This window comes from Balaenoptera acutorostrata, chromosome 3, assembly GCF_949987535.1.
Source record: "Balaenoptera acutorostrata chromosome 3, mBalAcu1.1, whole genome shotgun sequence".
NCBI classification, from domain to species: Eukaryota; Metazoa; Chordata; class Mammalia; order Artiodactyla; family Balaenopteridae; genus Balaenoptera; species Balaenoptera acutorostrata.
In genome coordinates, this window is record NC_080066.1 from 38285591 (window position 1) to 38311858 (window position 26268).

At 49.5% G+C, this 26268-nt stretch overlaps 1 protein-coding gene across 4 annotated transcripts in view; it reads right to left on the bottom strand.

Moving 5' to 3' along the window:
* The window catches only part of SEMA4B (semaphorin 4B), a 59718-nt gene that overhangs the window by 19620 nt on the left and 13830 nt on the right, over positions 1 to 26268 (bottom strand). The window contains exons 1-2 of one of the 4 annotated variants that reach the window (XM_007194335.3): positions 19027 to 19178; positions 5312 to 5566 (exon numbers count right to left, since the gene is read on the bottom strand). In XM_007194335.3, the coding sequence (XP_007194397.2) occupies positions 5312 to 5420 (109 nt within the window). In that variant the 5' untranslated portion in view covers positions 5421 to 5566; positions 19027 to 19178. Of the gene's footprint in view, positions 1 to 5311; positions 5859 to 19026; positions 19179 to 26268 lie in introns of those variants that run through there. The other 3 variants (XM_007194334.3, XM_007194333.3, XM_007194336.3) reach the window with 3 other exon arrangements.

Consider the following 26268-nt stretch of genomic DNA (forward strand, 5'->3'; position numbering starts at 1 on the left):
CCCTGGTGGCGCAGTGGTTGGGAATCCACCTGCCAATGCAGGGGACACGGGTTCAAGCCCTGGTCTAGGAAGATCCCACATGCCGCGGAGCAACTAAGCCCGTGAGCCACAACTACTAAGCCCGCGTGCCACAACTACTGAAGCCCGCGTGCCTAGAGCCTATGCTCTGCAACAAGAGAAGCCACCGCAATGAGAAACCCGTGCACCACAACGAAAGAGTAGCGCCCGCTCGCTGCAACTAGAGAAAGCCTGCGCACAGCAACGAAGACCCAACGCAGCCAAAAATAAATAAATAAATAAAATTAAAAAAAAAAAGAATTAAAGATAAAATGAGAGGTTTCTGTCTACTGTCTATTATCTCCACTGAAACCCCCTCACCACAGGCCCCCCACCTCTCTGAACGCCACTAAGCTGTCAGGATGGGCTTCTCAGATGGACCCATGAGTGCAGACCAAACAAGTCCCACGGAGAACAGGTCAGGTCGCAGGCTTGCAAGGCAGAACTGTGTGACGTGGACAAGATACTTCTCTTCTCTGAACCTCAGCTATCTTAACTGTAAAATGGGGATAATTCCATCTACCATGTAAGTGGAAATAATATACTAAAAGCCTGGTGCCCACAGTAGCCCTATACCTGCTACCTTACCTTCTACCTTCTTCTAGGTGCTAGATGGTGGAACACAAACATAAGGACGCCAGCTGTGCCACCTAAGGGCTGGTTCCTGCCCCATAGTGGAGACGGTCACACAGGAGTGGTGGGTGGCTAAAGAGTGACCAGGGAGACCGCACAGGGCTCTACTTTCCATCCTGGACTCGGGGGAGCATTGCCAGGACAGGGAGGTCAGAATGAGAGGAAGAGGAGAGGCAGGGGGAGGGGCGGGGGTGCTGGCTAGGGAAAAGCAGCAGCAGGAGCTCCTGAGGTCAGGCCAGCCCAGACCATGAGAGTCCCACATTTTCTCACTCCTCTTCCCCCTCGACCCACACGGAGGACCACATCAGAGGCCTCCGATCCTGAGCACCCAGGGATGGGGGAGTGGGGCCACAGGCCCTAAGAAAGGGGACAAAGGAAGGCGTGACGGACATGACCTGAGTCCAGCTTTTTCTCCAGGCCCCGTGCCATCCTCTCTGTCTCCCCTGTCTAGGAGAGGAACGTGTAGGTGTATCTAGCTGTGCCCCAAAAGTTGTGCAAGCTCAGAGCTCTGCTGGACTGGCACACAGGCATTTCAACACCCAGCTAAATGTGGGTTATGCAGAGGGCAGAGTGGAGGCAACCAGGGACAGGGAGGAGGGAGAGGTGCGGTCCAGCCCCAGGCAGAGGAGGTTCTCGGGGCAGAGGAGGACTTTGAAAGAGCTGAAAAGTGGACTAAATTAAGCAGGACCCCTGACGATGGCCTCCAATCAGCCCTCGGGGGACTTGCTTGGTCTCCTACCTTGGGTTAGGGGGTGGGGTCTGCACCACTTCATTCCCTGGTCATAAGGTCTTAGCACCTAGCAGAGGGCCTGCATACAGCCAGCGCTCACCAGTATCTACCCAGTTAATGCAAATAACCTCACCCAGCAAGGCGGGCAGGGAATTTCCACCACAAAGAAGAGTAGCCACTACCTTTTACTGGGGACATAGCATATGCCAGGCACCGGGCCAAACACTTTACACACATTATTTCACGTAATCCTCTCAGGACCCTGAGAGATGGATCCTGCTATTACTCCCATCTTGCCAGTGTGCAAATGGGCTTGGAGGAGGTGGGCACTTGCCCCAGGTTGTGCGGTGAGCCGTCTGTTAGCACCACGGTTACAGCTCTGCGCTGAAGGGCCATGAACATGCCAGACCACAGGACAGAGCTGAAGACAAATGCTCATGTCAAGCTGAGGCCACATCAAGGAGGGAGGCCGGTAACCAGCCAGGAAAAGACTTCGAAAGTGGCTTGCATGGGGCTTCTCAGGGCAGCCATGACCCTGGGTGCCCGCTCCAGGTCAGAGGACAAGCAGCTGATTCAGGCCAATGCGCTGTTCTCTCTGCTCAATGGGGTTTTGTTGACTGCGGTTTGCAGGCCTAGGGATTTATATCCAGTCTAGTTTGGAAACACTGTGTCCACAGTCTTCCAGCCAGGCACTTCTGGGGCAGGGGGAAATTAATAACTCCTTTTAATTGCCCAAATAAGAGGACCCGATATGACTTTCATGAGCATAGGAGCAGGTTGTTTTGTTTCTGCCCACATGGCCAGGCTGGAAGGCACTGCACATCCGGGCCCATTGTTTCCACTCTGCATCTCTCCTGCTCCTAACCACTGCAAAGCCTCTGTCCTGACTGCACAGTCTCCGACGCAACAGAACCAAAATTCCACATGGTTCTTTGAAGTGTCCCTTTCACAGAGACAAGAAACCTCCTCTTAAGGCCACTGCTTGCCTAGCTGACCCTGGAGCCCCCAGTCCTCCTCCCACTCCTGTCCACTGGGTGAGACCACAAGTGGGGCACCCCCTCCTTATGGCCCCAGGAATCTGCTGCTGATCAACAGTAATGAGGGTTCCATACGAAGGACCTCAGATGCAAACTGGATGCTCTACATCCAAGGATTTTGTTTTAAACCACAGACACAGGCCATTCTCCCTAGGCCTCCGGGCCCTTGGAGAGCCTGGGTGGGAATTCAGTACAGGAGGGCAGGTGGCAGGAAGCGGGGTGTGTTCTCCGTTCCATGCCTCTCTCCCTCTTCTGTGAGGGAGAGGCCTGGGGCTTCAAGCCCAGCATCCTATGGTCACCATGGGCTTGCCCAGTATGGGCACACTGCCAGGAACATCTAATGAGCCCCCAGGGATCAGGCAGGAAACCGCCTCAGGCCATGCTCAGGGGATATGCCTGCTCAGTCACCAGGGATCCCCCTCTGGGGCTCCCAGCTGGCTGGGAGGACCTGCATGTAGATGGGAGGGGGGCAGCGGGGATCAAGGTCCTGGAGGGAGGCCAGGGAGGCGAGCACTCTGGGTGCAGCGCAGTGCAGCTCAGCAAAGTGTGGATGCATGCTCACGAGTTCAGGGGCTGGGGTGCTGCTAAACGATGCCAGGGCTTTGGTGGAACTAGAAAAAGAGGTCCCCTCTGGGTAGTCCCAGCCTCAAGAACTGAGCGGAAGGTCTTTTTCTCTAGGCTCCACAGCTTGGAAAGCAGAGTATAAACTGCATTTCAGGCCCTCCACCCCTCAACTGGGCACCTCTGTGCCATGCACAAAATGTGTGCATCTGTGGGTCCTCACAGGTGAGCCTGAGTGTCTCAGTCTTTGCGGGGGTTAGGATTTTAACGTATGAATTTTGGGGGTACACAGACATCCAGACCATAGCACCACCTGACCTGTGCAAAGGGTGCTGGTGTGTGACAGTAGCCTGTACTACGGCCAGGCCATGGTGCTGAATACGTGGAAGTGGGCCAGGTTTCAGGGCAGTGGGTAGTAATGAACAAGTGTTCTAGCTGCTCCCAGGAAGCAGGTCCTCTCAGTTCCTCCTCACAGCTCCCCCTTCTGCCTTTTAGTAACACTATGAGTGGTCCCCAGCCAGCTTCAGAGTTGGACACAATACCTGCTACAGTTGACATGGCCCTGTGAGCCAGTCCAGCTTTCCCAGGGCCAGAAGTGGAGTCCATCAGAGCCTTTGTTCCCCCCTCACCTCGCCTTCTTGCAATGCTGAGAGGGTCTAAGGGCAAAGGGAGTGGTGGCCACAACAGAAAGAGTAGCGAGGCAGCAGGCCTGGGTCCGGATACACCTGTTATCTTCACTTACCCAGCTGGAGCACCCAAGGGGCTGTGGTCAAACTAACACACCCCAGCTCTGGGCAGGATATGCCAGAATGAAGCCTGTGCTTAACACGTAGCAATGATGATAGCCAACACTTATTAAGCGGGTTCTACGTATCAAGCCCTGCCCTAAGCACTTTTCAAACAGAAAATGATTTAACCTTCACAACTTTGAGGTGGGTGCTATCATTATCCCTATTTTACAGATGAGGAAATCAAGGCCCAGAGAGGTTAAGCAGCTTGCTCAAGGTCACACGGTTACCTAGTGGCTGAGGCAGGATTTGAACCCAGGCCATCTTCTCAGTATTATCCTGCAATGTTTCAGGTAGGGTTTCCCTAGTGGCCCTTAATTTAAGTACTGATTCTGCTACTCTTTCCTTTTGTAAATGAAATGCTTTTAGAAGTGGGATGCTGTAAAGAGAAGGAAGCCTGGTACAGTTTTAGTCTGTAAACACTAATTTATACATCCTTTATTCTAATTCATTCAGTGTGACAACCAACAAGTTAAAGGGCTTGGAGAAATATTATTGGGCATCTATATATGTTGCCTAGTAATACACCTGGTTTCATGAAATCTCCAAGATAGCCTTGCAAAATACCTATGACAGTGCCCATTTTACAGATGAGGAAACTGGGGCACAGGGAAAAGGGAGTCACTTGCCCAGTAGCAGAAATGGGACTGGAATCCAGGTCCCTCTGATTTCAAAGACTTGGAAAAGCAACCAGATGAAAGGGGGGGGGGTTGGTAAGGAGAGGGGAGAGTGGAGGGCTGGAAGGGAGGGGGGCCAGAGAAGCAGACGTGAGCACCAGGTGAGGGACGTGGCCAATGAGGACGGTACTCCAGGGTGACTCTGAGGAGCAGTCCTTCCCAGGGCCTGGAAGTCTCGGAGCCCAGAGCTGCCCCCATCCCTAGTATGGTCGCTCCCAGGCCCTGGGGGGATCCCACCAAGCATGGGAGGGGGGGGGCGGGCTGCGCTGGCCCACCAGGGTGAAGAGGCGGAGGGAGAATGGGGCACCCGCCCCGCCGCGGTTCCCGAGTCCTGCTGCGACTTGCTGTAATACCAGAACCCCAGTGTTTATGGGACGGCAACCAAGGCCCCCTCCACCCCGCGCCGCCCTCGGGGGCGGGGGTGGGGGCACTGCGGCTGGCTCTGGTCAGCATCAAAGACAAGCAGATGGGCAGGCGGACCAGCGGGCAGCCAGCACCGGGGGTGGGGAACGAGGTGGGGCGCCACCGCCGAAAGGGCGCCCTACCAAGGGGCGAGCAGGGGCGACAGAACGGGCGAGAGACCCCCTCCCTGCCCATTAAAAAGAATGGAAGAAAGGGGCCCGCGGCCCCACAGCTCTCCTCTCCTCTCCCTCCCTCCCAGGAGCGTTCTGAAAGGAGGAGGGGTCCTAATGGACCCCAAGCCTCCGACAGACCCCCTCCCTCCCTCCCTCCTTTGTCACCACAATCTCCGCGCGAGGCACCTCTCCGGCTGCCTCCCCTCCCCCAGATCCCAGCCCGCGTCCCCCGCGGGGTCGCCCCAGCACTCACCCAGAGGCAAGCTGATCCGAGGGGCGAGCGCCCGAATCGGAGACGGCGGTAGCAGTAGCAGTAGCATCAGCAGCAGCAGAGGCGGCGGCGGCCGGCTCCCCCGGCCCATCGCGGCGCACGGGACTCGGACAACGAGGAGCGACGGCGTCCTCCGGGCTCCGGCTCAGGTGGCTCTATAGGACTCGCGGGCGGCGGCCCCACCGCGAAGTCCGGCCCGGGAGTCGGTCGCCGGGCCCCCGCCTCCGGACCTGGGGGCTGGAACCGGGTGGGAAATGGGGTCACGTGGGCTGCTGCGAACCCTAGCCCCTCCGCCCCCAGCGGAATCGCGGTCCTCCACCAGCTCCTTTCGGTCGAAGCTCGCCCGCGAGTGCGGGAGGGAGGGGCTGAAGGAGGAAGTTGGGCGGTTAGTCCAGCCTCTCCCTGCTCTGCTCGTGTCCGCCCTGCCCCTTCCCCCTTCCTCCTTCCTGGGCGCTGGAGGCTCAAGGGGCGCCAGCTGGGTGCACCTAGCTTGGTGCGCGTCCGCAAGGGGCCAAGCCCGGGGATCAGTACCAGCCGAGTCCGCGGGAGCGCGGGGGCGCGGAGGAAAGCGGACCCCTAGTTCCCCGCCCCCACCTCTCAGACCCTCCCACAGCCGCCCCGGCCCCTTCCGGCTCCTCTAGGACCCTCAGCGCGTTCGTTTGCGAAAACGTTTGGGTCTCTCCACTGCGCTCCCGTGTCTTCTCCCTTTATCCCTGCCGCCCCCCGTCCCCCCCGCCCCTCACTGCTCCTGGCACCCACTTGTCCGTAACCAAATGAACTCCGCCCAGCTAGTACTGACTCCGGGGCTAGTTGCTTCTGCACCTAATTTCTGCACGGGTCATTCCACCTTAGGTCTTGAGTGTTCACTACAGGCTTAACACTTAATCTAGGTACCCTGCGGGGTCATCCACGCTTGGAATTCTGTCCGCACGAAGCCAAACCTCGGATGGGGGGATCCGGGCAAGATTAGCTTAAGTGGGATAATAGGACTTAATGTACTGCCAAGGAGGTGGACCTTCTCCACAACCTGCACGTAGCCTGGCAGGGGAAAGTACTCCCTAAGGCTGGAATCCCAGAGGCACCCACCCTCAATCCTCCTTCAGTGTGAATACCCAGGGGTGGAGTTCAGTTGTGCTGAGACCAGGGGTTTCAAACTGCAGACTGGATCCCTTAGTGGATCCTGAAGTCAATTTAGCGGATCCCTATCAGCATTAAAAAAGAAATAGAATGGAAGATACCAAAGTGCAATGACCATAGAAAGGATAAGTAAGCTTTAGGAAACTTGTTTCAACTTTTCCTAAGTGTGCACAGGATCACAGTAAAATGTAATTCTTCCTGTAGTTCAAGTCAAAAGGACTTTGAAAACCTCTGCCAGTCATTTCCATGGCAGTGGGGACAGTTCCTCCAGGAATTAGCCGCAATGGCTCTTCACCCTCAGCCAAAATTAGCCTTCTCAGAGCTGGCACCTTTTGCTCTCACCCTACTCCCAGGGCCTCCCACAGGGTGGCTGTCAGGGGGTGGGCACAGTGCTCACGTGGTCCCAGGTCTCCTCATGCACAGCAAGTGTCCATGATTTCTGTACCTCCACCATCCCAATACCCTTCTATGGCTATGGTCCAGGCCAGCAGTACCCCTTTTACAGGGGCTCCCAGCCCTGGACACAGAATTCCACATGGGACGTGGGCAGCACCAACTACTCGTAGTTCCAGCATTGCCTAGGCCTGGGACACTTTGCCGCTATTAATGGTGTCAATCCATCTTTAGCCAGTGATGTCCATGCTTCTGTCTGTAGCTAAGACCTCGGTCCTAAACTCCAACTGGCCTCAACATTTCTACCAGGCTGTGTTTTCTGACAGGTATCTTAAATTCAACATGGTCTCAAACCAAGCTCCTGATCTCTCCCTTCTCCCTCCCCAAAACATGCTCCATCTGTGTGAGCCTTTCCCATCTCATTTAATGGCAAGTCCATCTTTAAATTGCTCAGGTTAAAAACCTTAATTCCTTTCTTCTCTCTTGCTCCTCACATCCAGTCCACTAGCAAATCTACAGTCTGATCACTTACCACCTCCTGGGGGCCCAGTTACTGCCCTCTCCTGGATGCTGCAAGGGCCGCCTGACTGGTCTCCCTTCTTCTACCCTTGCGCCCCTTACAATCTTTTCTCAACTCTGCAGCCAGAGGGAGTTTTTCAAAACCAAAGTCAGGTCATGGCACTCCTCTGCTCAAAACCCTCCAGTGGTTCCTTACAGTGGTCTGCAAGGCCCTAGGCTACCTCACCCCTACCACCATTGCATCACCCACTGCTCTTCCCCCATTCACTCTACCCCAGGCACACTTGTGAACACTCTTGTGTTAGGACCTTTGCCCTGGCTACTCTCTCTGCCTGGAGCACTCTTTCCAGAAAGTGACTGAGTCCCTTGTTTCTGTCAAATCTTTCCTCAAAGATAACCTTCTTGAAGAATCAGAACTTCCCCCAATATTCCCCTTGCCCTGAGATGTTTTTTCAAAGCGCTCATCATCTAAAACACTATATGATTTGCTTATTTGTTGTGGTTTTTCTTTATTGTCTGAACTCCCTACCCGCCTTCTCACCCCCAAGAATGTTGACTGAGAAGGGAACTAACATATCCCCAGCCTCTAGAACAGTGCCTGGCATATGGTAGGCCCTCAGTAAGTATTGGCTGAACAAATGAATGAATGAATGCAGCCTGAGAGTCATGGAATACTGCTGGTACATGTCAACAAACAACCAGAGCTACGTTTTTTTTTTTTTTCAGAGCTACTTTTTGATATCGACTTTGGTCTAGGATTCCCCCAAACCAGAAATTATGCAATTAACTTCTTCAACCTAAGCACAAGACTTTGTATTGATCTCCTTTAAATCTATTGGTTCTGGTCCAGATTTCATCCTACTGAGGTCATTTTGAATATTGATTCTATTATACATTAGGCTTGCTCTCCCAGTTTTGAGTCATCTATAAATCTGATAAGCATTCTTGACCTTGTATTAAAATCATTGATAAAAATATTAGGTGAGCAGACCTAGCACCCACTTCTTGGTTTCTAAATACTACTCTCCAATAAAAGGTTCCAGGACTCCCTGGAGAAATGAAAGGGAAAGTACAAGGTGAGCCTGGGATGTTGTGTTGGGCCGGAAAACAAGGAAGTGACTAAAGACTAATGGGGTCATGTCAAAAGGATATAGGGCCAGCTGGATGACCAAACTTGGGACAATTTGAGCAACAGAAAGCATAATGAAGTAATGGATTCTAATGCATCAAAATAAAACAATCCATTAGTCCACAGTAAAACTCGGCAAAGCACAGACAGAGAAAGATAAGGGCTAGAAAGGATGCTTTTCTCTGTGGAAAAGTGCTGCCGGATAAATGTAGAAGAAATGGTAGATTTAGAAAATCGAGATTCAAACAAGGATAATCAGTGGATGCTAAACCTTTGGGTGGCAGATTTTTAGGAAACTATATTAACAAGGTCTCAAAATCTGTCCCACAGATGACTTTTACTAGTTACCAGTGGGAAAATGTTTCTCTAAGGGAGAACTCTGGTGGCCACCATCTTTTTCTTTTTTTTTTTCCCCCAGTGGACACCATCTTAATCAAGTGGCCAAAAGTAATATCACTGGTAGTGGGACTACCTGATATCATTTACCTCCTGATACGAAGCAATAAGAAATATACAACTCATCAACCATTGTAGCAAAAGCATCTAACCCAGATCTAATAATGAGGACACAATCAGACACGTCCAGCATTCTACAAGACAAATAACCTGGACTCTTCAAAAAGGTCAAACTGATGAAAAGACAAAAAGGACAGGGGAACTGTTTTAGGTTAGGAAACTAAAAAGACATGATAATCAAATGCAATATGTGAACCTTGTTTGAGTCCTGAAGAAAAAAAAAAAAGCCATAGAGCAATTGGGAAAATTTTAACACGCACTGTGTATTAGATGATATTATGGCATTATTGTTCATTTTCTTAGGTTATAATAATGGTATTGTGTTCTTAGGAGAATGTCATTGTTCTTTGGAGATGCCTGCTGAGGTTTGTAGACATGAAGTATCATGATGTCTACAAGTTACTTTCAAATGATTCAGCCAAAACAAGCATGTTCTTTGTGTGTATGTATTAGAAAGAAAGAGTGTGGGGACTTCCCTGGTGGTGCAGTGGTTAAGAATCCACTTGCCAATGCAGGGGACATGGGTTTAAGCCCTGGTCCAGGAAGATCCCACATGCCGCGGAGCAACTAAGCCCGTTCGCCACAACTACTGAGCCTGTGCTGTAGAGCTTGCGAGCCACAACTACTGAGCCCGCGTGCTGCAACTACTGAAGCCCGCCTGCCTAGAGCCCATGCTCCACAACAAGAGAAGCCACTGCTATGAGAAGCCTGCGCACCACAACGAAGAGTAGCCCCCGCTTGCTGCAACTAGAGAAAACCCACGCGCAGCAACGAAGACCCAACACAGCCAAAATAATAAATAAATAAGTAAACAAAAAAAAACAAGAAAGAAAGAGTGTGAGTGCTACTGTGGCAAAGTTTTAACAGTTGGTTAATATAGAAAGTTATGGGTGTTTTTATATCAGTGTTTTGTAAATTTGCGGTGGGGGGGGAACTGAGTGAGACAGGGCCAAAAACAGAGCCCACTGGAGACCTCCATCCGGGCTGAAACTGATCAATATCCTTTGTAGGTTGAACAATTAGCTATGTATCCTCCTTATTGTACCATTCAGCCCACATTTCTTCATATTATCCATAAGAATAATATGAGGGAATTCCCTGGTGGTCCAGTGGTTAGGACTCCATGCTCTCACTGCTGAGGGCCCGGGTTCAATCCCTGGTCGGGGAACTAAGATCCCACAAGCTGCGTAGCATGGTCAAAAAAATAATAATAACAATAATATGAAAAAAATTGCAAGAAATCTTATTGAAATCAAGGTACTAGCCATAGCATTTCCTTCTATCTTCTGCTTACAGCTCTTACCTAGAACAGGGCCTGATAGCGGCATGTGGTCAATTAGAATTTGTTGAGTGCCTGAATTTCCATGTCAGGTAGCTTCTCAGCCTTGCCACAGCAAGGCTGGTTTGCCCTAGTGTCTTGGCAACACATGGGTTGTCTGACTGCTATGCTCCTCTCCGATGAGATGAGGCAGGGGCTGATGTAGACTTGCTTGGTGGTTAATTATATCCTGCTCATAGCTGCTCAGATGCTTCAAGTGTGTCTTATGCCAACTCGGTGGCAGGCCCCTTGAGGACAGTAACGGGTCTTGTCTTTGGAAACCCCACTGCCTAGCATGGCACTCAAGCAGGATCTCCACAGGGCAGACAAAATGAGGGACCCAACTGTTGGCCTGGAGATGAGCCCTCTATCCCATGCCCCCAGCATGGTGGCCTCAGGCCTTGTGGGCTCCACTGTCTTCCGTCAGTGTGCTAATTTGTTCTCCCCAGAGCGGAAAAAACAGGAGGATGACTGACAGAGAAAAACCTCATTTGAGCTGACTTCCCGTGGGCTAAAGAGTGGTTCCCAAGCCAACGCTGTGTCTCCTGCTCCCCTGTGCCACTCTGGGTTGTAGGCAAGTCTTTCTCAGCAAGAATGCCGGTGTTTATAAAGAGCTCAGGGGGTGATTGGAAAGAGTATAAAAAGATGCAGAAAAAGCTTTTGACAAAATTCAACACCCATTTATGATAAAAACTCTCCAGAAATTAGGCATAGAGGGAACCTACCTCAACATAATAAAGGCCATATATGACAAACCCACAGCCAACATCATTCTCAATGGTGAAAAACTGAAAGCATTTCCTCTAAGATCAGGAATGAGACAAGGATGTCCACTCTTGCCACTATTATTCAACCTAGTTTTGGAAGTCCTAGCCACGGCAATCAGAGAAGAAAAAGAAATAAAAGGAATACAAATTGGAAAAGAAGAAGTAAAACTGTCACTGTTTGCAGATGACATGATACTATACATAGAGAACCCTAAAGGTGCCACCAGAAAACTACTAGACCTAATCAATGAATTTGGTAAAGTTGCAGGATACAAAATTAATGCACAGACATCTCTTGGATTCCTATACACTAACAATGAAAGATCAGAACGAGAAATTAAGGAAACAATCCCATTCACCATTGCAACAAAAAGAATAAAATACCTAGAAATAAACCTACCTATGGAGGTAAAAGACCTGTACTCAGAAAACTATAAGACACTGATGAAAGAAATCAAAGATGACACAAACAGATGGAGAGATACACCATGTTCCTGGATTGGAAGAATGAATATTGTGAAAATGACTCTACTACCCAAAGCAATCTACAAATTCAATGCAATCCATATCAAGTTACCAGTGGCATTTTTTACGGAGCTAGAACAAAAAAATCTTGAAATTTGTATGGAGACACAAAAGACCTCGAATAGCCAAAGCAGTCTTGAGGGAAAAAAACGGAGCTGGAGGAATCAGACTCCCTGACTTCAGACTATACCAGAAAGCTACAGTAATCAAGACAATATGGTACTGGCACAAAAACAGAAATATAGATCAATGGAACAAGATAGAAAGCCCAGAGATAAACCCACGCACCTATGGTCAACTAATCTATGACAAAGGAGGCAAAGATATACAATGGAGAAAAGACAGCCTCTTCAATAAGTGGTGCTGGGAAAACTGGACAGCTACATGTAAAAGAACGAAATTAGAACACTCTCTAACACCATACACAAAAATAAACTCAAAATGGATTAGAGACCTAAATGTAAGACCAGACACTATAAAACTCTTAGAGGAAAACATAGGAAGAGCACTCTTTGACATAAATCACAGCAAGATCTTTTTTGATTCACCTCCTAGAGTAATGGAAATAAAAACAAAAATAAACAAATGGGACCTAATGAAACTTAAAATCTTTTGCAAAGCAAAGGAAACTACAAATAAGATGAAAAGACAACCCTCAGAATGGGAGAAAATATTTGCAAATGAATCAACGGACAAAGGATTAATCTCCAAAATATATAAACAGCTCATGCAGCTCAATATCAAAAAAAACAAACAACCCAATCCAAAAATGAGCAGAAGACCTAAACAGACATTTCTCCAAAGAAGTCATACAGATGGCCAAGAAGCACATGAAAAGCTGCTCAACGTCGCTAATTATTAGAGAAATGCAAATCAAAACCACAAAGAGGTATCACCTCACACCAGTTAGAATGGGCATCATCAGAAAATCTACAAACAACAAATGCTGGAGAGGGTGTGGAGAAAAGGGAAGCCTCTTGCACTGTTGGTGGGAATGTAAATTGATGCAGCCACTATGGAGAACAGTATGGAGGTTCCTTAAAAAACTAAAAATAGAATTACCATATGACCCAGCAATCCCACTGCTGGGCATATACCCAGAGAAAACCATAATTCAGAAAGACACATGCACCCCAATGTTCATTGCAGTACTATTTAAAATAGCCAGGTCATGGAAGCAACCTAAATGCCCATCGACAGACGAATGGATAAAGAAGAAGTGGTACATATATACAATGGAATATTACTCAGCCATAAAAAGGAACGAAATTGGATCATTTGTAGAGACGTGGATGTATCTAGAGACTGAAGTGAAGTGAATATTATTATACAGAGTGAAGTAAGTCAGAAAGAGAAAAACAAATACCATATATTAATGCACATATATGGAACCTAGAAAAATGGTACAGATGAACCGGTTTGCAGGGCAGAAATAGAGACAAAGATGTAGAGAACAAACGTATGGACACCAAGGGGCGAAAGTGGCGGGGGTGGTGGTGGTGGGATGAATTGGGAGATTGGGATTGACATATATACACTAATATGTATAAAACAGATAACTAATAAGAACCTGCTGTATAAAAAATAAATAAAGTAAAATTCAAAAAAAAAAAAAAAAAGAGACAAAGAGTAAAGCAACACTTCCTCTGTGCCCCCAGCCAGTAAGATGCAGGCATCAAGTCTGGCCCTTTCTCCGTCTACACTTACACAGCCTTTGCCCATCCATCCTCACCCTCCTTCCTTCTCTCTCTCTCTCTATCTCTCTCTCTGAGGTTCTGTCTCTCCTGTACACACAAACACACACATAAGAAGGATAAAAACGCAAGAATGAGAGGTAAAACGCACATAGGAGTACATGCAAAGAAGCCAAACAAAACAGGGCCACGTGCCTCATAGGCAGACAAGGAAACTTTAGGGATGACAAGAATATTCCATATCTTGATCTGGATGTTGGTTTCCCAAGTGTATACAAATATTAAAATTTCTCGAGCTGTACACTTAAGATCTGTCCATTTCCCTATATGTAAACATATACCTTATACCTGTTATCATGCCAGTGGTGGGGGGGAACAAAGAGACTGAAAGGTAAAAAAAAAACAAACAACACCTCACCTGTAGAATCAGGTGAAAGAAGAAAATGAGACTAGCTATACAAGGGGGAGAAAGTGAAGAGAAATATGAAAGGCTACAAGAGAAAGAAAATAAAGGGAAGCATGGCTAAAAATATAAAGCAAATGAACACATGAGTCCACTGCCTCACTAAACTGCTCAGCACAAAGGAAACACGCAGTGTAGGCTCAGGACAAGTGCTGGCAGTGGAATGGTCAGTCCAGACCACAGTCAGCCTCTCAAGCCATCAATATTCATTAATCATCTATAGGTACAGCCTCTGCCCAGGTGCAGGCCAGCCCTGTCCTTGGGTACTCATGGCTCCTGCCAGGCTGCCCCCTGCCAGGCTGCCCCCCAGCCGGGCCTGCCCGCTCTCATTCCCACCCAGCAGAGCCTGGCTCTCCAGCCCCCACAATTCTACTCTGGAGGCCACGGCTTTGCTTTGTTTGCTGGCCGTGGAGGAGTGGCCTCCTGCCAAGCCCAGAGGAGCTTGAACCCAAGGTCCCACCCGCCTCCTCCTGGAGTAGCACTCAAGCTCCTCCCATCCCCGGGTTCTGGCTGGCAGGCCGCCAGAAGACACGCACTGGCTATGGCCCAGCTCCCCGGGCCTTGGACCCCTGCCACCATCCCCTCGTAGCCCTGAGCCCTCCTCTCATGCCAACCTGCAGCTGCAGCTCCCCACCTGCACTGGCTGGGCACGCTGCTGCTGTCTCCTCCTCCAGGGCTTGGCAGTGGCTTGGCTGCAGCATCAGTACATTTTGATGGGGAAGTGACACCAGCTGGCCCACCCTGTGTGTGCTTTTAAGTCAGCCAATGAGTTCCAGATCCCGGGGGGCCAGGAGCTTCCCTGGGGCAGTGCCCTCTGCAGGAGAGGGCATTCACAGGGCCAGCACGAACACTGCCTTCAAATCTCACAGGTGGCTTTTAACCAGGGTCTGTCAATAAATGTAAATGGCCTCATCTCTGTTTCCCAAACCGCACGCCCCTCCACTGGTCGCTTATGTTGCTTGCTCTGCCAATTGATTAGAATCCAGGGGTGGGGAGCTCTCCGGCAGTCCAATGGTTTAAGACTCTGCCTTCCAATGCAGGAGGTGCGGGTTCGATCCCTGGTCGGGGGAAAATAAGATCCCACATGCCATGGGGTGTGGCCAAAAACTAAAAAATAAAAAAAAATCCAGGGGAAGAACACACCAGTTCTTCCATAAGGAGAATCTCAGCACCATCCATTATTCTGGGGACTGTGAGCAAGCCATACGATCTCTCCAAGCCTCAGCTTCCTCATCTGTGAGATGGGAACGCTAACAGTACTGCCTGGGCTCTTAGGAGAGCTGATGAGACAGTGCACATAAGGTGACTGGCAGCACTGGCCTGTGGTGAACGCACATTATATTATCGGTTCACCTCATTACCTAAAAGTGGCCATGACCATCCTAGATGCCCAACCCAGAGGACCCCCTTCTGGGCTCTCCGCTCAGGTTCAGCCGCCTCCTACAAACCTAGTGCTGAGGCTGCAACTCTTACAGGGAGAAGGAACCGGCCCGCCCAGCCCAGGCCCCAGGTGTGCCCGCTGTGGTGAAGAGCCTGCCGCCCTCCCCAGCGCCACCCCTGCTGGGGCCTGTCGGGGCCTGAGCTGGCCACTCCCTGGGAGGGGATCCCCCTACCCCACAGGGCTGTGGTGCAACCAGCAGGGTTCAGCCTGTCCCTGCCTCGACACGGTAGAACACAAAGTTGCCACCGTCATGTCCCTGCCCCCAAGACAAGTTCAGGAGGGCCTGTCTGCCTGTGCCCACAGGCCTGCTCCACAAAGGGGCCTGGAGACCCTGGGTAACTGGCCTCGCAGATGCTTGGCAACTGTCATCCCGCAGGGGCACAATTACTGCTCAGAGACTCTCTTTCCCCTGAAACCACTGCAGCCACTCACAGGTGGGAGGTAGATGTTCTAGGCCAGGTAAGGATGGGGAGCGAGAAGCATAAGGGTCTAGGACACAGTCTGGTTTCCAGTTTGGCTTATCAGACCTGAGGCCCCTCCATTCCCAAGATCTCAAGAAACCAGGAATCTACCTCTCCATTTGCCCCCAAGTTCTTCTTCCTTAAATCCTACTCTGAGCCCTAGACCCCTGGCCATTGCTACATGAAGGGAAAGAAGACCCAGCCAAGGCCCTTCCTCCACCCCAGGGAACTAAGCTTCCTTTCCAGAGGACCAAGCCTCTCCCCTCCCAAGGAAGAGGGGCTCTCTGACTTCTGCAGTTTCCCAGTCACCTTAGGTTACCTGCTGGCTACGACTCTTTCTCCCAGAGAGCCTTGCTCTTGGTTCCAGCACTGCCTGCGGAGAGTGGGCCTAGACAGGTGAGCCCATCAGGTGGGGGATTGAACAGGTGGGTTCCATTGATTTCCTGTGGCTCCAAAGACTGCTTTGATAGGATGGAGGGAGGAATGCATTACCCTGGTGGTGTGCCCACTTGCCACCCTAAAGCAATGGCACCAGGAGACAACGCTCGCAGAAAGCCAATGTGAGGGAGGCACCAAAGATCCATGCTTGGACAGGGATCTTACATACCAGCTACCTAGGCCTGAGATTCCTGGGACGCCTGACAGCACCATTTATGTGCTGAGTGTCAGGCTGGAGGATGCCCGAGGCTCTGAGTGGGCCCAGCTTGGCTCTAGCCAAGGAGGGGGCTCTAAGGGGCCTGGACCTGGGGCCAGACCCACCCAGTCCACAGGGACCCCACAAGCCCCCTGAAAGGGAGCAGACCCGCCTTGCTCCTCTCAAACTCTTTATCTAAGAGCCTTAGCTCTTTCCTTACAGCCTGTGAGCAGTGGAACAGAGCAGGGAGCCCCTTAACCACCAGGGTCAGCTTCAGTGAGCTGTGAACCCCAAGAATGATATGCCACTTCTGATGAGAGGGATCTGAGCTTTCAACTGATTTCAAAAAGATTGTTGCCCTCCTCCCCGCGAAAAAAAAAAAAAGCAAAGAATAATTTCTTTGAGGTGTGTTAGTCTGAAGACAAAGGGAACTTTCAGAATTAGCCTTTATCAGGTAAAAAGAAATTATACCTCATTTAGGAGTAGTTATATAACCTTGACATGAATTATTTGGCAAACTATTCCACCTAAAGCAAAGTTGACATTTATAAGGCTAACATTTATTGCGCACTTACTATATATAAGCAAGCCACTGTGCTGAGTTTTTTTACAACCAGTCATTTATTTCTCACAACAGGATGAAACAGGAATTATGATACTACCACTTTACAGATGAGAAATGGGGCATAGAGAGGTTCAGGGACTTGCTAAGGTCACATAAGTGGTAAGTTCGGACTAGGACCAGAAACTGGATCTGAATCCAGAACCCCATGTAGATGTTTTACATATAGTTAGAATTTCAACCAGGGTTTTGTCTCAAGTTATAGCCATCCTCCTCTTGATAATGTAAGCTGCTGTTCTTTCCTCCCTCTCTCCCTCTCCGCTTCTTCCCTTCCTTCTTTCACTCACTCAACAAATAGTTCTTGTGCACTTGCTGCCTTCTAAGCGTCACTGAAGCTGAAGAAAACTGACATGGTCCTGCCTTCACAGAGCTTCCAGTTCATCAAGATTCCTTAAACTCTTCTTTCCAGAGAATACCCACCCTTGTCCACATTTCTGTAGACACTTTCACTCACTTATTTCTTTGTCTCCAACAAAAGGCCAACCTGGCAGAGCACCAGAAGTGCTCCCAGGCTTCACAGGCTAGAATCGTGCTGTTTTCAACTGATTTCCAGAGTTGCTCCTCTGAGCTCCCTCGGTACTCTGCTCAGATTTCCATCAAGTCACTCATGATGCTATAGTGAAATACTCATTTACACATCACATCCCTCTCTTCCCATCTCTTCCAAAAGCTCCTTGAGTGCAGGGACCAGACCTGCCTAACTCAGGTTTTTAATCTCCAGCCCCAGTAAATGTTTGGAAATAGCAGGCACCCAGTAAATGTTTACTAAATGAATAAATGAGTTTTCTGTTCTAGTTGACTGTCTCAAATCATTTCCAAATGATTCATTCAAGTGTTCCTCCCTGGATCTCTTTGTCCACCTTCCTCTTAACCTGTTCAAAGGAAAGGCACCTCACTGATGTGGGAAGTCCCACTTCCCTGCTTTAGGGCAGCCAAAGGATTTCCTGCTCACACAGTCTCAACAGATTTGTTGGCTTCAGAAGAGATGGCATTTGGGAAAGCTGTTGAATGCTTGGCTCCTGGGGATTAATTTAGGGCAATCCTGTCAGATACGACATTAAAGCAAGAGCCCCAAGGCATAGGACCTATGCACCAGAGAGAGAGGCTCTTTCAGCTCTCCTCAAGGTGCCAGCCTCCATTTCCCATCTTTGGTTCACCTGCTGCCAATGTCCATATCTTTAGATCACCTGTCGCCAAAAGTTTGAGCCCCGGGTTGCAAGGAGACATACCGCAGATTTCCCTGAGCTTCAGTAATAATAACCACCAGAGGAAACAGTCACAGCCTGGAAGTCAGGAGACTGGGTTCAAATCCTGACCTTCCCAACTCACTGTCATCTTGGGAAGTAATTTAACTTCTCTGGATCCATTTTCTCCTGTGGTAATAAGGGGGTGGGACCGGCTGGATTTCTAAATCTCTTCCAGTGCTAAACCATCTACAGAGAAAAAAATTTTTTTTTGGATTGTGTGCTTCCCTGTCCTTATGGCATTCGACCCTTACAAGAAACCTGTGATTCATAAACCAAATGACATACTCACATTACAGGTCAGGAAATGTGAGCAGAGGTTGACGACCTTACCCAGGTGACCCAGGGCCCCTGAGTCTTTTTGACAGACCAGAATGGCTCCAGGGAGGCCACTAGAGCAGCCTCATTTCCAGGACCCCAATTTCCTTTCCCTCCTAACCCCTAGGTCCACTTTGTCGCTCAGAGAGTAGAAGCTATGACAAAGAGCCTAACTCAAAGGTCGTACCCAGACCATTCTGAGGAGGGACCCAGGCCTTTCCCAAATTCCAAATGATCTCCCTCCAGGGCCAGGATTTACTGCCTCTCAGCTGCAGGTTTGGCTCAGAGGCCCCGGGTGGCCATGGGAACGTGGGCCCAGCCTCCTGCGCTGCCATGACAACAGGCTCCCTCAGTGGCGGGCGCCGGTGCCCATCAGAGCGTGCAGGTGGCGCCCTCTTGGGAGAGGGGCCCGGCGGGAGGTGGGGGGCAGGGGCGGCAGCTGCCTCGGGGTGGCCTCCGCTCCCTCCGCCTCCTCCAGGGGCCGCGGCTCCCGACCGTGCTGTGCTCTGCGCCTACCTGAGTTTCACGGCCCGCGCGCAACCACCGCCCACAACAGGGTCACCTCTGCGCGGCGGCGCAGCCCTTCTTCTCAGAGTGTCCCCAGAGTCGTCCCTGCTTCCAGGCCGGCCCGACTCCCTGGGGATCCGGGATGTCCCCGCGAATACCCTCGATCCGGCGCTGCGTCCCCGGAAATGCAGGGCTGCCGCCAAGCCCCGCCCCGCCTGTGTTGATGGAATTGTCCAGAGGCGCCCTCCGGGGCTCGCCCGCTGTCCAGCAGTCCCCCGCCTCTGCCCCCGGGCGTTGATGGCGACACTAGGCTCGCTACTAGTCCTAGTCGGGACTTGTCCTCGCGACGGCTCGGCGGCTCCCTTAGGCCGTAGGGCCTATGGGGCCGCCCCCTCCCTGACCTTGGGAGCCTCTGCCTGGCCTGACTCTGCAGGGGGCAATCTCGCTAGCTGGAATCCGGAGGGCCGGGTTGTTACCCTAGATCTGTTGCTGAACCAAACTTGGTTCCCCTTACCTGCGCATGCATAGTAAAGCCAATTTACTGACACCGATCTATTACCACCCACCTGGCTGTGTTACCTAGGGCCAGTTTCTTAACCTCTCTGAGCCTCGAGTTCTTCATCTGGAAAGTAGGCCTCAGAACAGTAGGGACCTCACAGGGTTGTGAGAAATTGCAATTATGTAGGCACACACCTGGCCCATGGTCAGCTCTCAATAATGGTAGCATTGTTTACAGTAAGAGGCAAGGGAGAGCCGAGCCGCAGAGCCACCCGCCACGAAACCACCCACGTCTCCGCCCGCGGGAAATGCTGCTCACTGCATCCCTTAACCTGCCCTGGGCCGCGCTGTGGGAGTGAAATGAGACGAGGAGATGTGCGGGAGGGGTGAGAGATATGGTTGTAAATAGTGTCTAGCGTTTATCAAGTGACCTTGGCTCGTCCCTCTCCAGCCCTTGCCTCCTGGCTCTCCTATCTTCCAGGAAAGCAACAGCAGCTCTCAGGGCAGTTCCTGAAACAACTAGTTCTGGGCGTGTCAGTGGCTGAGCTGGCCAGAGCTGGCTGGTCAACGGGCTGGTGAAAACAGAGGCCAAGTGCCAGCCTCTTCCCAGGCCAGGCTAGGCTTAAGTGCCCGCCATTTCTCTGCTGCCTCTCCTCTAGACAGAGTAGGGTAAGGGACTGCCAGACTCCCCACAGAATGCTCTCCCACACATAGAAAGAAGTGGTTATTCTGTTGTCTGTCTACAAAAGTGACCACATATTTACTACCATAAAGTTTTTTCATAAACACAATGAAAAATATCACCCTACCCAGAGACCACTAGTGTTGATATTTTCTAAAACTTTTTTTTGAGATACAATTTACATGCTGTAAAGTGCACGGATCTTAAGTCTACTGCTGTTAATATTTTGGTGAAGATACTCCTGTCTCTTTTCTATGCAGTTATACATTTACATTTTTTGGAAAAAAAGATTATTCAGTGCATACTCTTTGTGACTTTTCCCTAGGACAGCAATATATCACAGACATTTTTCCGTAACATCAAAAATTCTCTCATACCTTCATTTTTAGTGTATTCTGTTGTATGAATGTGGCATACATTTTTAACCAAGTCTCTACTATTGGACATTTAACTTATTTTACTAATTTTTCATTATCATAAATAATGTCCAGATGAGCATCCTTATCAATAAGGCTTTACATACTTCATTACCTTTTGTTCTTTGTATTCTTCCTTCCTATTCACAGTCTCCAATTGGTGGTCGCTGTGCTTACAGCTAAGGTGGTGCACTTTATTTGTGCAAATGGCTTTAAAAATAGTCCAATCACTTCATTAACTCTGCCTTCCACACACTACTGGATTGGTGGGGGGGACAGGAAGATATGCAAAAATCAGCACTGCTGAGTTTCCTGCACACGGAGCACATCGTGTCCTGCTGAGCCCGGGTTGTTCAGAGGAGCTTCTGAAATATAGGCCTGCCCCGTGGGGCCTCAGAGCTCCAGCCCAGAGCCCCCAGGAAAGAATGCCGTCCACGTCCATGACCCGCCCCCCCTTCTCTCTCTCCATCTTTTCTTTCTTCTCCCTCCTTTTTTTCTGCCCTTTCTGCCCACCTCCTTTTCCTGCCTGTCCTCCTCCTCCAACCTTCTTCCAGCCTTTTATTGAAAAAAAGAGAAACATCTTTAATGTACTGAAAAAAGGCCTTATCTTTAACGTTATTGATCCCCCTCCACCCACCCCCTTTCCTGGCTGTGGGACCTCAGGTGCAGAGAGGCTTGAGTTAATCACCTTCTCAGTTCACAGCATGTTATCACCATGGTCTGCACAGGGTCCCTGATTAATGTGGCTGTTCATTTCCTTTTATCTTTCCACTTCCTTCCACCCCTCCCCCCACAGGCTACCATTTTAAGGTGTTTAATTTATGCTTTTGTTCATATGCCTTCTTGCAAGATGTATTGTAGGGCTTCCCTGGTGGCGCAGTGGTTAAGAATCCGCCTGCCAATGCAGGGGACACAGGTTCGAGCCCTGGTCCGGGAAGATCCCACATGCCACTGAGCAACTAAGCCTGTGCGCCACAACTACTGAGCCTGCACTCTAGAGCTTGTGAGTCACAACTACTGAGCCTGTGTGCCACAACTACTGAAGCCCGCATGCCTAGAGCTCATGCTCTGCAGCAAGAGAAGCCACCGCAATGAGAAGCCCGCACACCACAACCAAGAGTAGCCCCCGCTCACCGCAACTAGAGAAAGCCCGCAAGCAGCAACAAAGACCCAACACAGCCAAAAATAAATAAATAAATTTATATATATAAAAAAAAAGTTAATTCCTGCCCCAAGGTCACAAAGATATTCTTTAACATCTTTAACATTTTACTTTTTTTTTTTAATTTTAAAAAGATTTTTAAAAATTTATTAATTTTGGCTGCGTTGGGTATTCGTTGCTGCACGCGGGCTTTCTCTAGTTGCAGTGCGCGGGGGCTACTCTTCATTTCAGTTCGTGGGCTTCTTGCGGTGGCTTCTCTTGTTGCAGAGCAGAGGCTCTAGGCATGTGGGCTCAGTAGTTGTGGCTTGCAGGCTCTAGAGCACAGGCTCAGTAGTTGTGCTGCATGGACTTAGTTCCTCCGCGGCACGTGGGATCCTCCCGGACCAGGGATGGAACCTATGTCCCCTGCATTGGCAGGCAGATTCTTATCCACTGCACCACCAGGGAAGCCCTACATTATTAACTTCATAGTTTTCTGGACACATTTAGGTCTTTAATCCATATGGAGTCCACTTTTTCATGTGATGTTAGATTTCATGAGATTCAGTTCTTTTTTTTTCCATAAAGTGAATCACTTTTCCCAATACCATATTCCTGTGGGTCTCAAACTTGAACATGTATAAAAATCACCAAAAAGCTTGTTAAAAGCACAGATTGCTTCCCACTCCTGGGCATATACTCAGACAAAGCTATAATTTGAAGAGACACATGCACCCTTATGTTCACAGCAGCACTATTTACAAGAGTCAAGACATGGAAATAACCTAAATGTCCATTGACGGATGGATAAAAAAGATGTGGAGATATATATATTATATATATATATATGAATATTACTCAGCCATAAAAAAGAATGAAATAATGCAATTTGAAGCAACATGGATGGACCTAGAGATTATCATACTAAGTGAAGTAAGTCAGAAAGAGAAAGACAAATACCATATGATGTCACTTATATATGGAATCTAAAATACGACACAAATGAACATATCTATGAAACAGAAGCAGACTCACAGACATAGAGAACAGACTTGTGGTTGCTAAGGGGGAAGGGGGGTGGGGGAGGGAAGGATTGGGAGTTTGGGATTAGCAGATGCAAACTATTATATATATGATGGATAAACAACAAGGTCCTACTGTACAGCACAGGGAACTATATTCAGTATCCTATGATAAACCATAATGGAAAAGAATATAAAAAAAGAATGTATATATGTGTATAACTGAGTCAGTTTGCTGTACAGAAGAAATTAACACAACATTGTAGATCAACTATACTTCGATAAATTTTTTTTTTAAAGCACAGATTTCTGGGCCCCACCCAGCTGATTCAGGTGGGACCCCAAAATTTACATATCTAATAAGTTCCCAAGTGATGAGATGATGCCACTGTTGCAGGTGGAGAAAGCAAACTTTGAGAACAACTGCCATATTCTTAAAACCTTTACCTCACTGAGTTTTTTCTCTACCTCACTGGCATCTCCCATAATACCCTGCACTTCTTGGCTGTCCTCCATCCTGCACCCCTCCCCTACCTCTCCCAGGTCTCCTGGGATGTGAGGCTCAATCCACACATTTCATGATCATATCCCCATGCCTCTCCTGAACCACACTCTTCCATCCTCTGGTAAATGCCCTGAGGTTGCCCACCCACCTCCTGGCCACTCCCCTGTAGTCACTGGAGACTTTGGCACATGGCTCCCCATCCTTCTCTTCACCTAAAGTCCTGTCATTGTCCTTAGTGACTTCAGCATCCATGTGGAAGACATGTCCTAAATCTGGTTTCTCAGATCTCCAGTGCCCTCCCCGACTCACCTCAGCCACCACTCCCATTTACTGCCAGTAATTGGCTCCATTACCAAGGTCCTCAGTTCAGGCATCCCTCTCTCTGGCACAGTCTCTTTTCCTTCCAGCTTTCTGGTTTAACAGACTCCCTCTGACCCTTCTTGGACCTCACCAGCATCTCTACCTTCTCCTGATCCATCCCATTTCTCCTTCCCCTTTCTTCATTCCCTCCTTACCCAACTTAGAGTCCACGATTCACCATTGCAACAGCGTTATTGTCTCAATTCCCTAAACTCTATTGCTGCTATATTTTCACTGTCTGGCAAAAGCCATGGATGAGCTCTGTGATCCACCTTCTCAGTGCTTCTTCCTGAGCAGCGGCTGGGGAGCGTCACTCAGGGCAGAAGGTTCCACTGCAAAGTCCAGGTCATCAGATGGACCCTCACCACCACCTGGCTGTCCAACTCATTTCTGTGGTCCCCTCTCTGTACCATTCTCTGTAACAACTCTCTTCAACCTTCTCCCCAAGCTTCCAACACCCTCCCTTTACTTCACATACAGAATAGAAGTCATCGGATGGGGTCTCCCTTATCTTTTTCCTAATTGCATTGAGAGAGACCCAGGCTACTTTCAGGAAAAGGGTGGTAGTCTTGTGCTAGGTAGAGAGCATGCCAAAACCAGGTTACAACCAATGCAGTTATTTTAAATGTTTCAACACAACAAATTAGTGCTTTTTAACATACCCACACAAATACAATGGCTATAGGTACAAATACATTTGGTAATAACATCATATGTCTAAATCTGAGGACCTTCCATCATCGCCCTCCACCTCCTAGACTTCTTTCCAGCACAGTAGTGGTGTCCTCCCCCCCTCCCCGTGGTTGCACATTGGAGTCACTTGGGGAAGCTGGCTGCACCTGCAGATCATTTGAATCAGAGCCTCTAGGGGAGGGCCCAGACGTCAGCATTTTCTAAGCTCCCCAGGTGATGCCAGCTTGCATTCAAAGCTGAGAAACCTACACTGTAGGAACTGCTCCTCCTCCGTCTATCCCCTCACTGTACTTCTTCTCCACTCCCTCCCTCTCCACTGGTTTACTCCTAAAATCTTTTAAAGGTGCCCAAGTCTCTCCCACTTAAAAAAAATATTACCCTTGAACAACATGGGGGTTGGGGGTGCCCACCCGAGCCGTCCAAAACCCTCCTTTACAGTTGGCCCTCTGTATCCATGGTTCTGCATCTGCAGATTCAACCAATGCAGACTGTGTAGTACATATGTATTGAAAAATATCTGCATAGAAGCGGAACCACGCATTTCAAACCCTTGTTATTGTTCAAGGGTCCACTGTACATACGCACACAAATAGCCTTTGACTCCCATCCCACTGTCTGCTCCCTCCCACCCCAGGGCTCTTACCTGGAAGGTTCTCCTCCAGTTTTAAGTTGTACAGAGACTGGTGACTCCTAGTTCAACCCTTAGCACCACTTCTCAGACTTTCACATGCACTTCTGAGTGCTGCATGCAGATATTGTGCTCAATCTTCAAGCAGGAAAGCTTTATTTTATTTTTTACTTATTTTTTAGTGGGAATTTATTTATATATTTATTTTTTTGCTGTACCGCGTGGCATGTGGGATCTTAGTTCCCCGATCAGGGATCAAACCCAGGTCCCCTTCACTGCAAGTGTGGAGTCTTAACCACTGGACAGCCAGGAAAGTCCCAAGCAGAGAAGCTTTAGACCCCTGCTCAAGGTCTCCTTGGGAAAGCCTCCTCTGACCTTCCTAAACTCTATCCCCACCATCAGACACTCTCAGCTCTGCTTGTCTCCTTCCCAGCACTTAACCCTATTGCTATTTGACATTGTGCTTATGATTATTTTATCACAGCCTACTCCCCCAGAAAATAAGCCTTCCACGAAGGCATGGGACATTTCTCTCTGGGTTTGCTTGCCCTTGTGCTGCCATTGTGTTGCCTCACACAGTGCCTGGTACACAGCAGGTGCCCTATTTGTAAACAAATGTAAACCTTTGTAAGAAGTATGAAGGAATACATTGCTCAGTCAGTCAAGGAGCAGTTCCCGCTTCTGCCCTGAAGTCCCAGGCCCTCTTTGTTCTCCTTTTAGCCCCTCACCTCCCTCTAGGCTCTGGCCCCCAAGACCAGGAGCTGAGAAAGCGATGCAGGAGATGTCTGGGTTAAAAGTCTCTTCTCTGCCCCCAGGCATGACTTAACCCCCCCAGACAACCCAAAGGAAACAGGCCCAACAAATCTTTCTAGTTCCTCGCCGGCAACTGATCTTTTTTGTTGTTATTATTGTTAAGTGTTGTGTGGAAAGGGTTAAAGCATTTACAGAAAGCGAAGGACCTCTCTCCAGCCCTCCATGGCGACTCTTGAGATGCTCTGCAAAAGGTCAGATGTTTCCAGAATCTCAACAGACAGCCTGTGTCTGTTTAAAGGGAAAGACAACAAGTTCTCGGCCCCCAGCCAGCCCTCATGGGCAATTCTCGCCTGGCTCTGTAGGCAGCCAGCCAGATGCCTGGCCAAAGAGTACACCCACCCCCGCCCCCCTCTAGATGGCCCTGGGCAGGCCAGAACTCTCCAACCCCCAGCCTGGAGTCCCTTCCCCTGGGGAAGGCTGGCATCTGACAAATAGGGCACGCATACCAACTGCTTGGGCCCGTGATGCACGAGGAATGGGGGGGAGGGGCAAC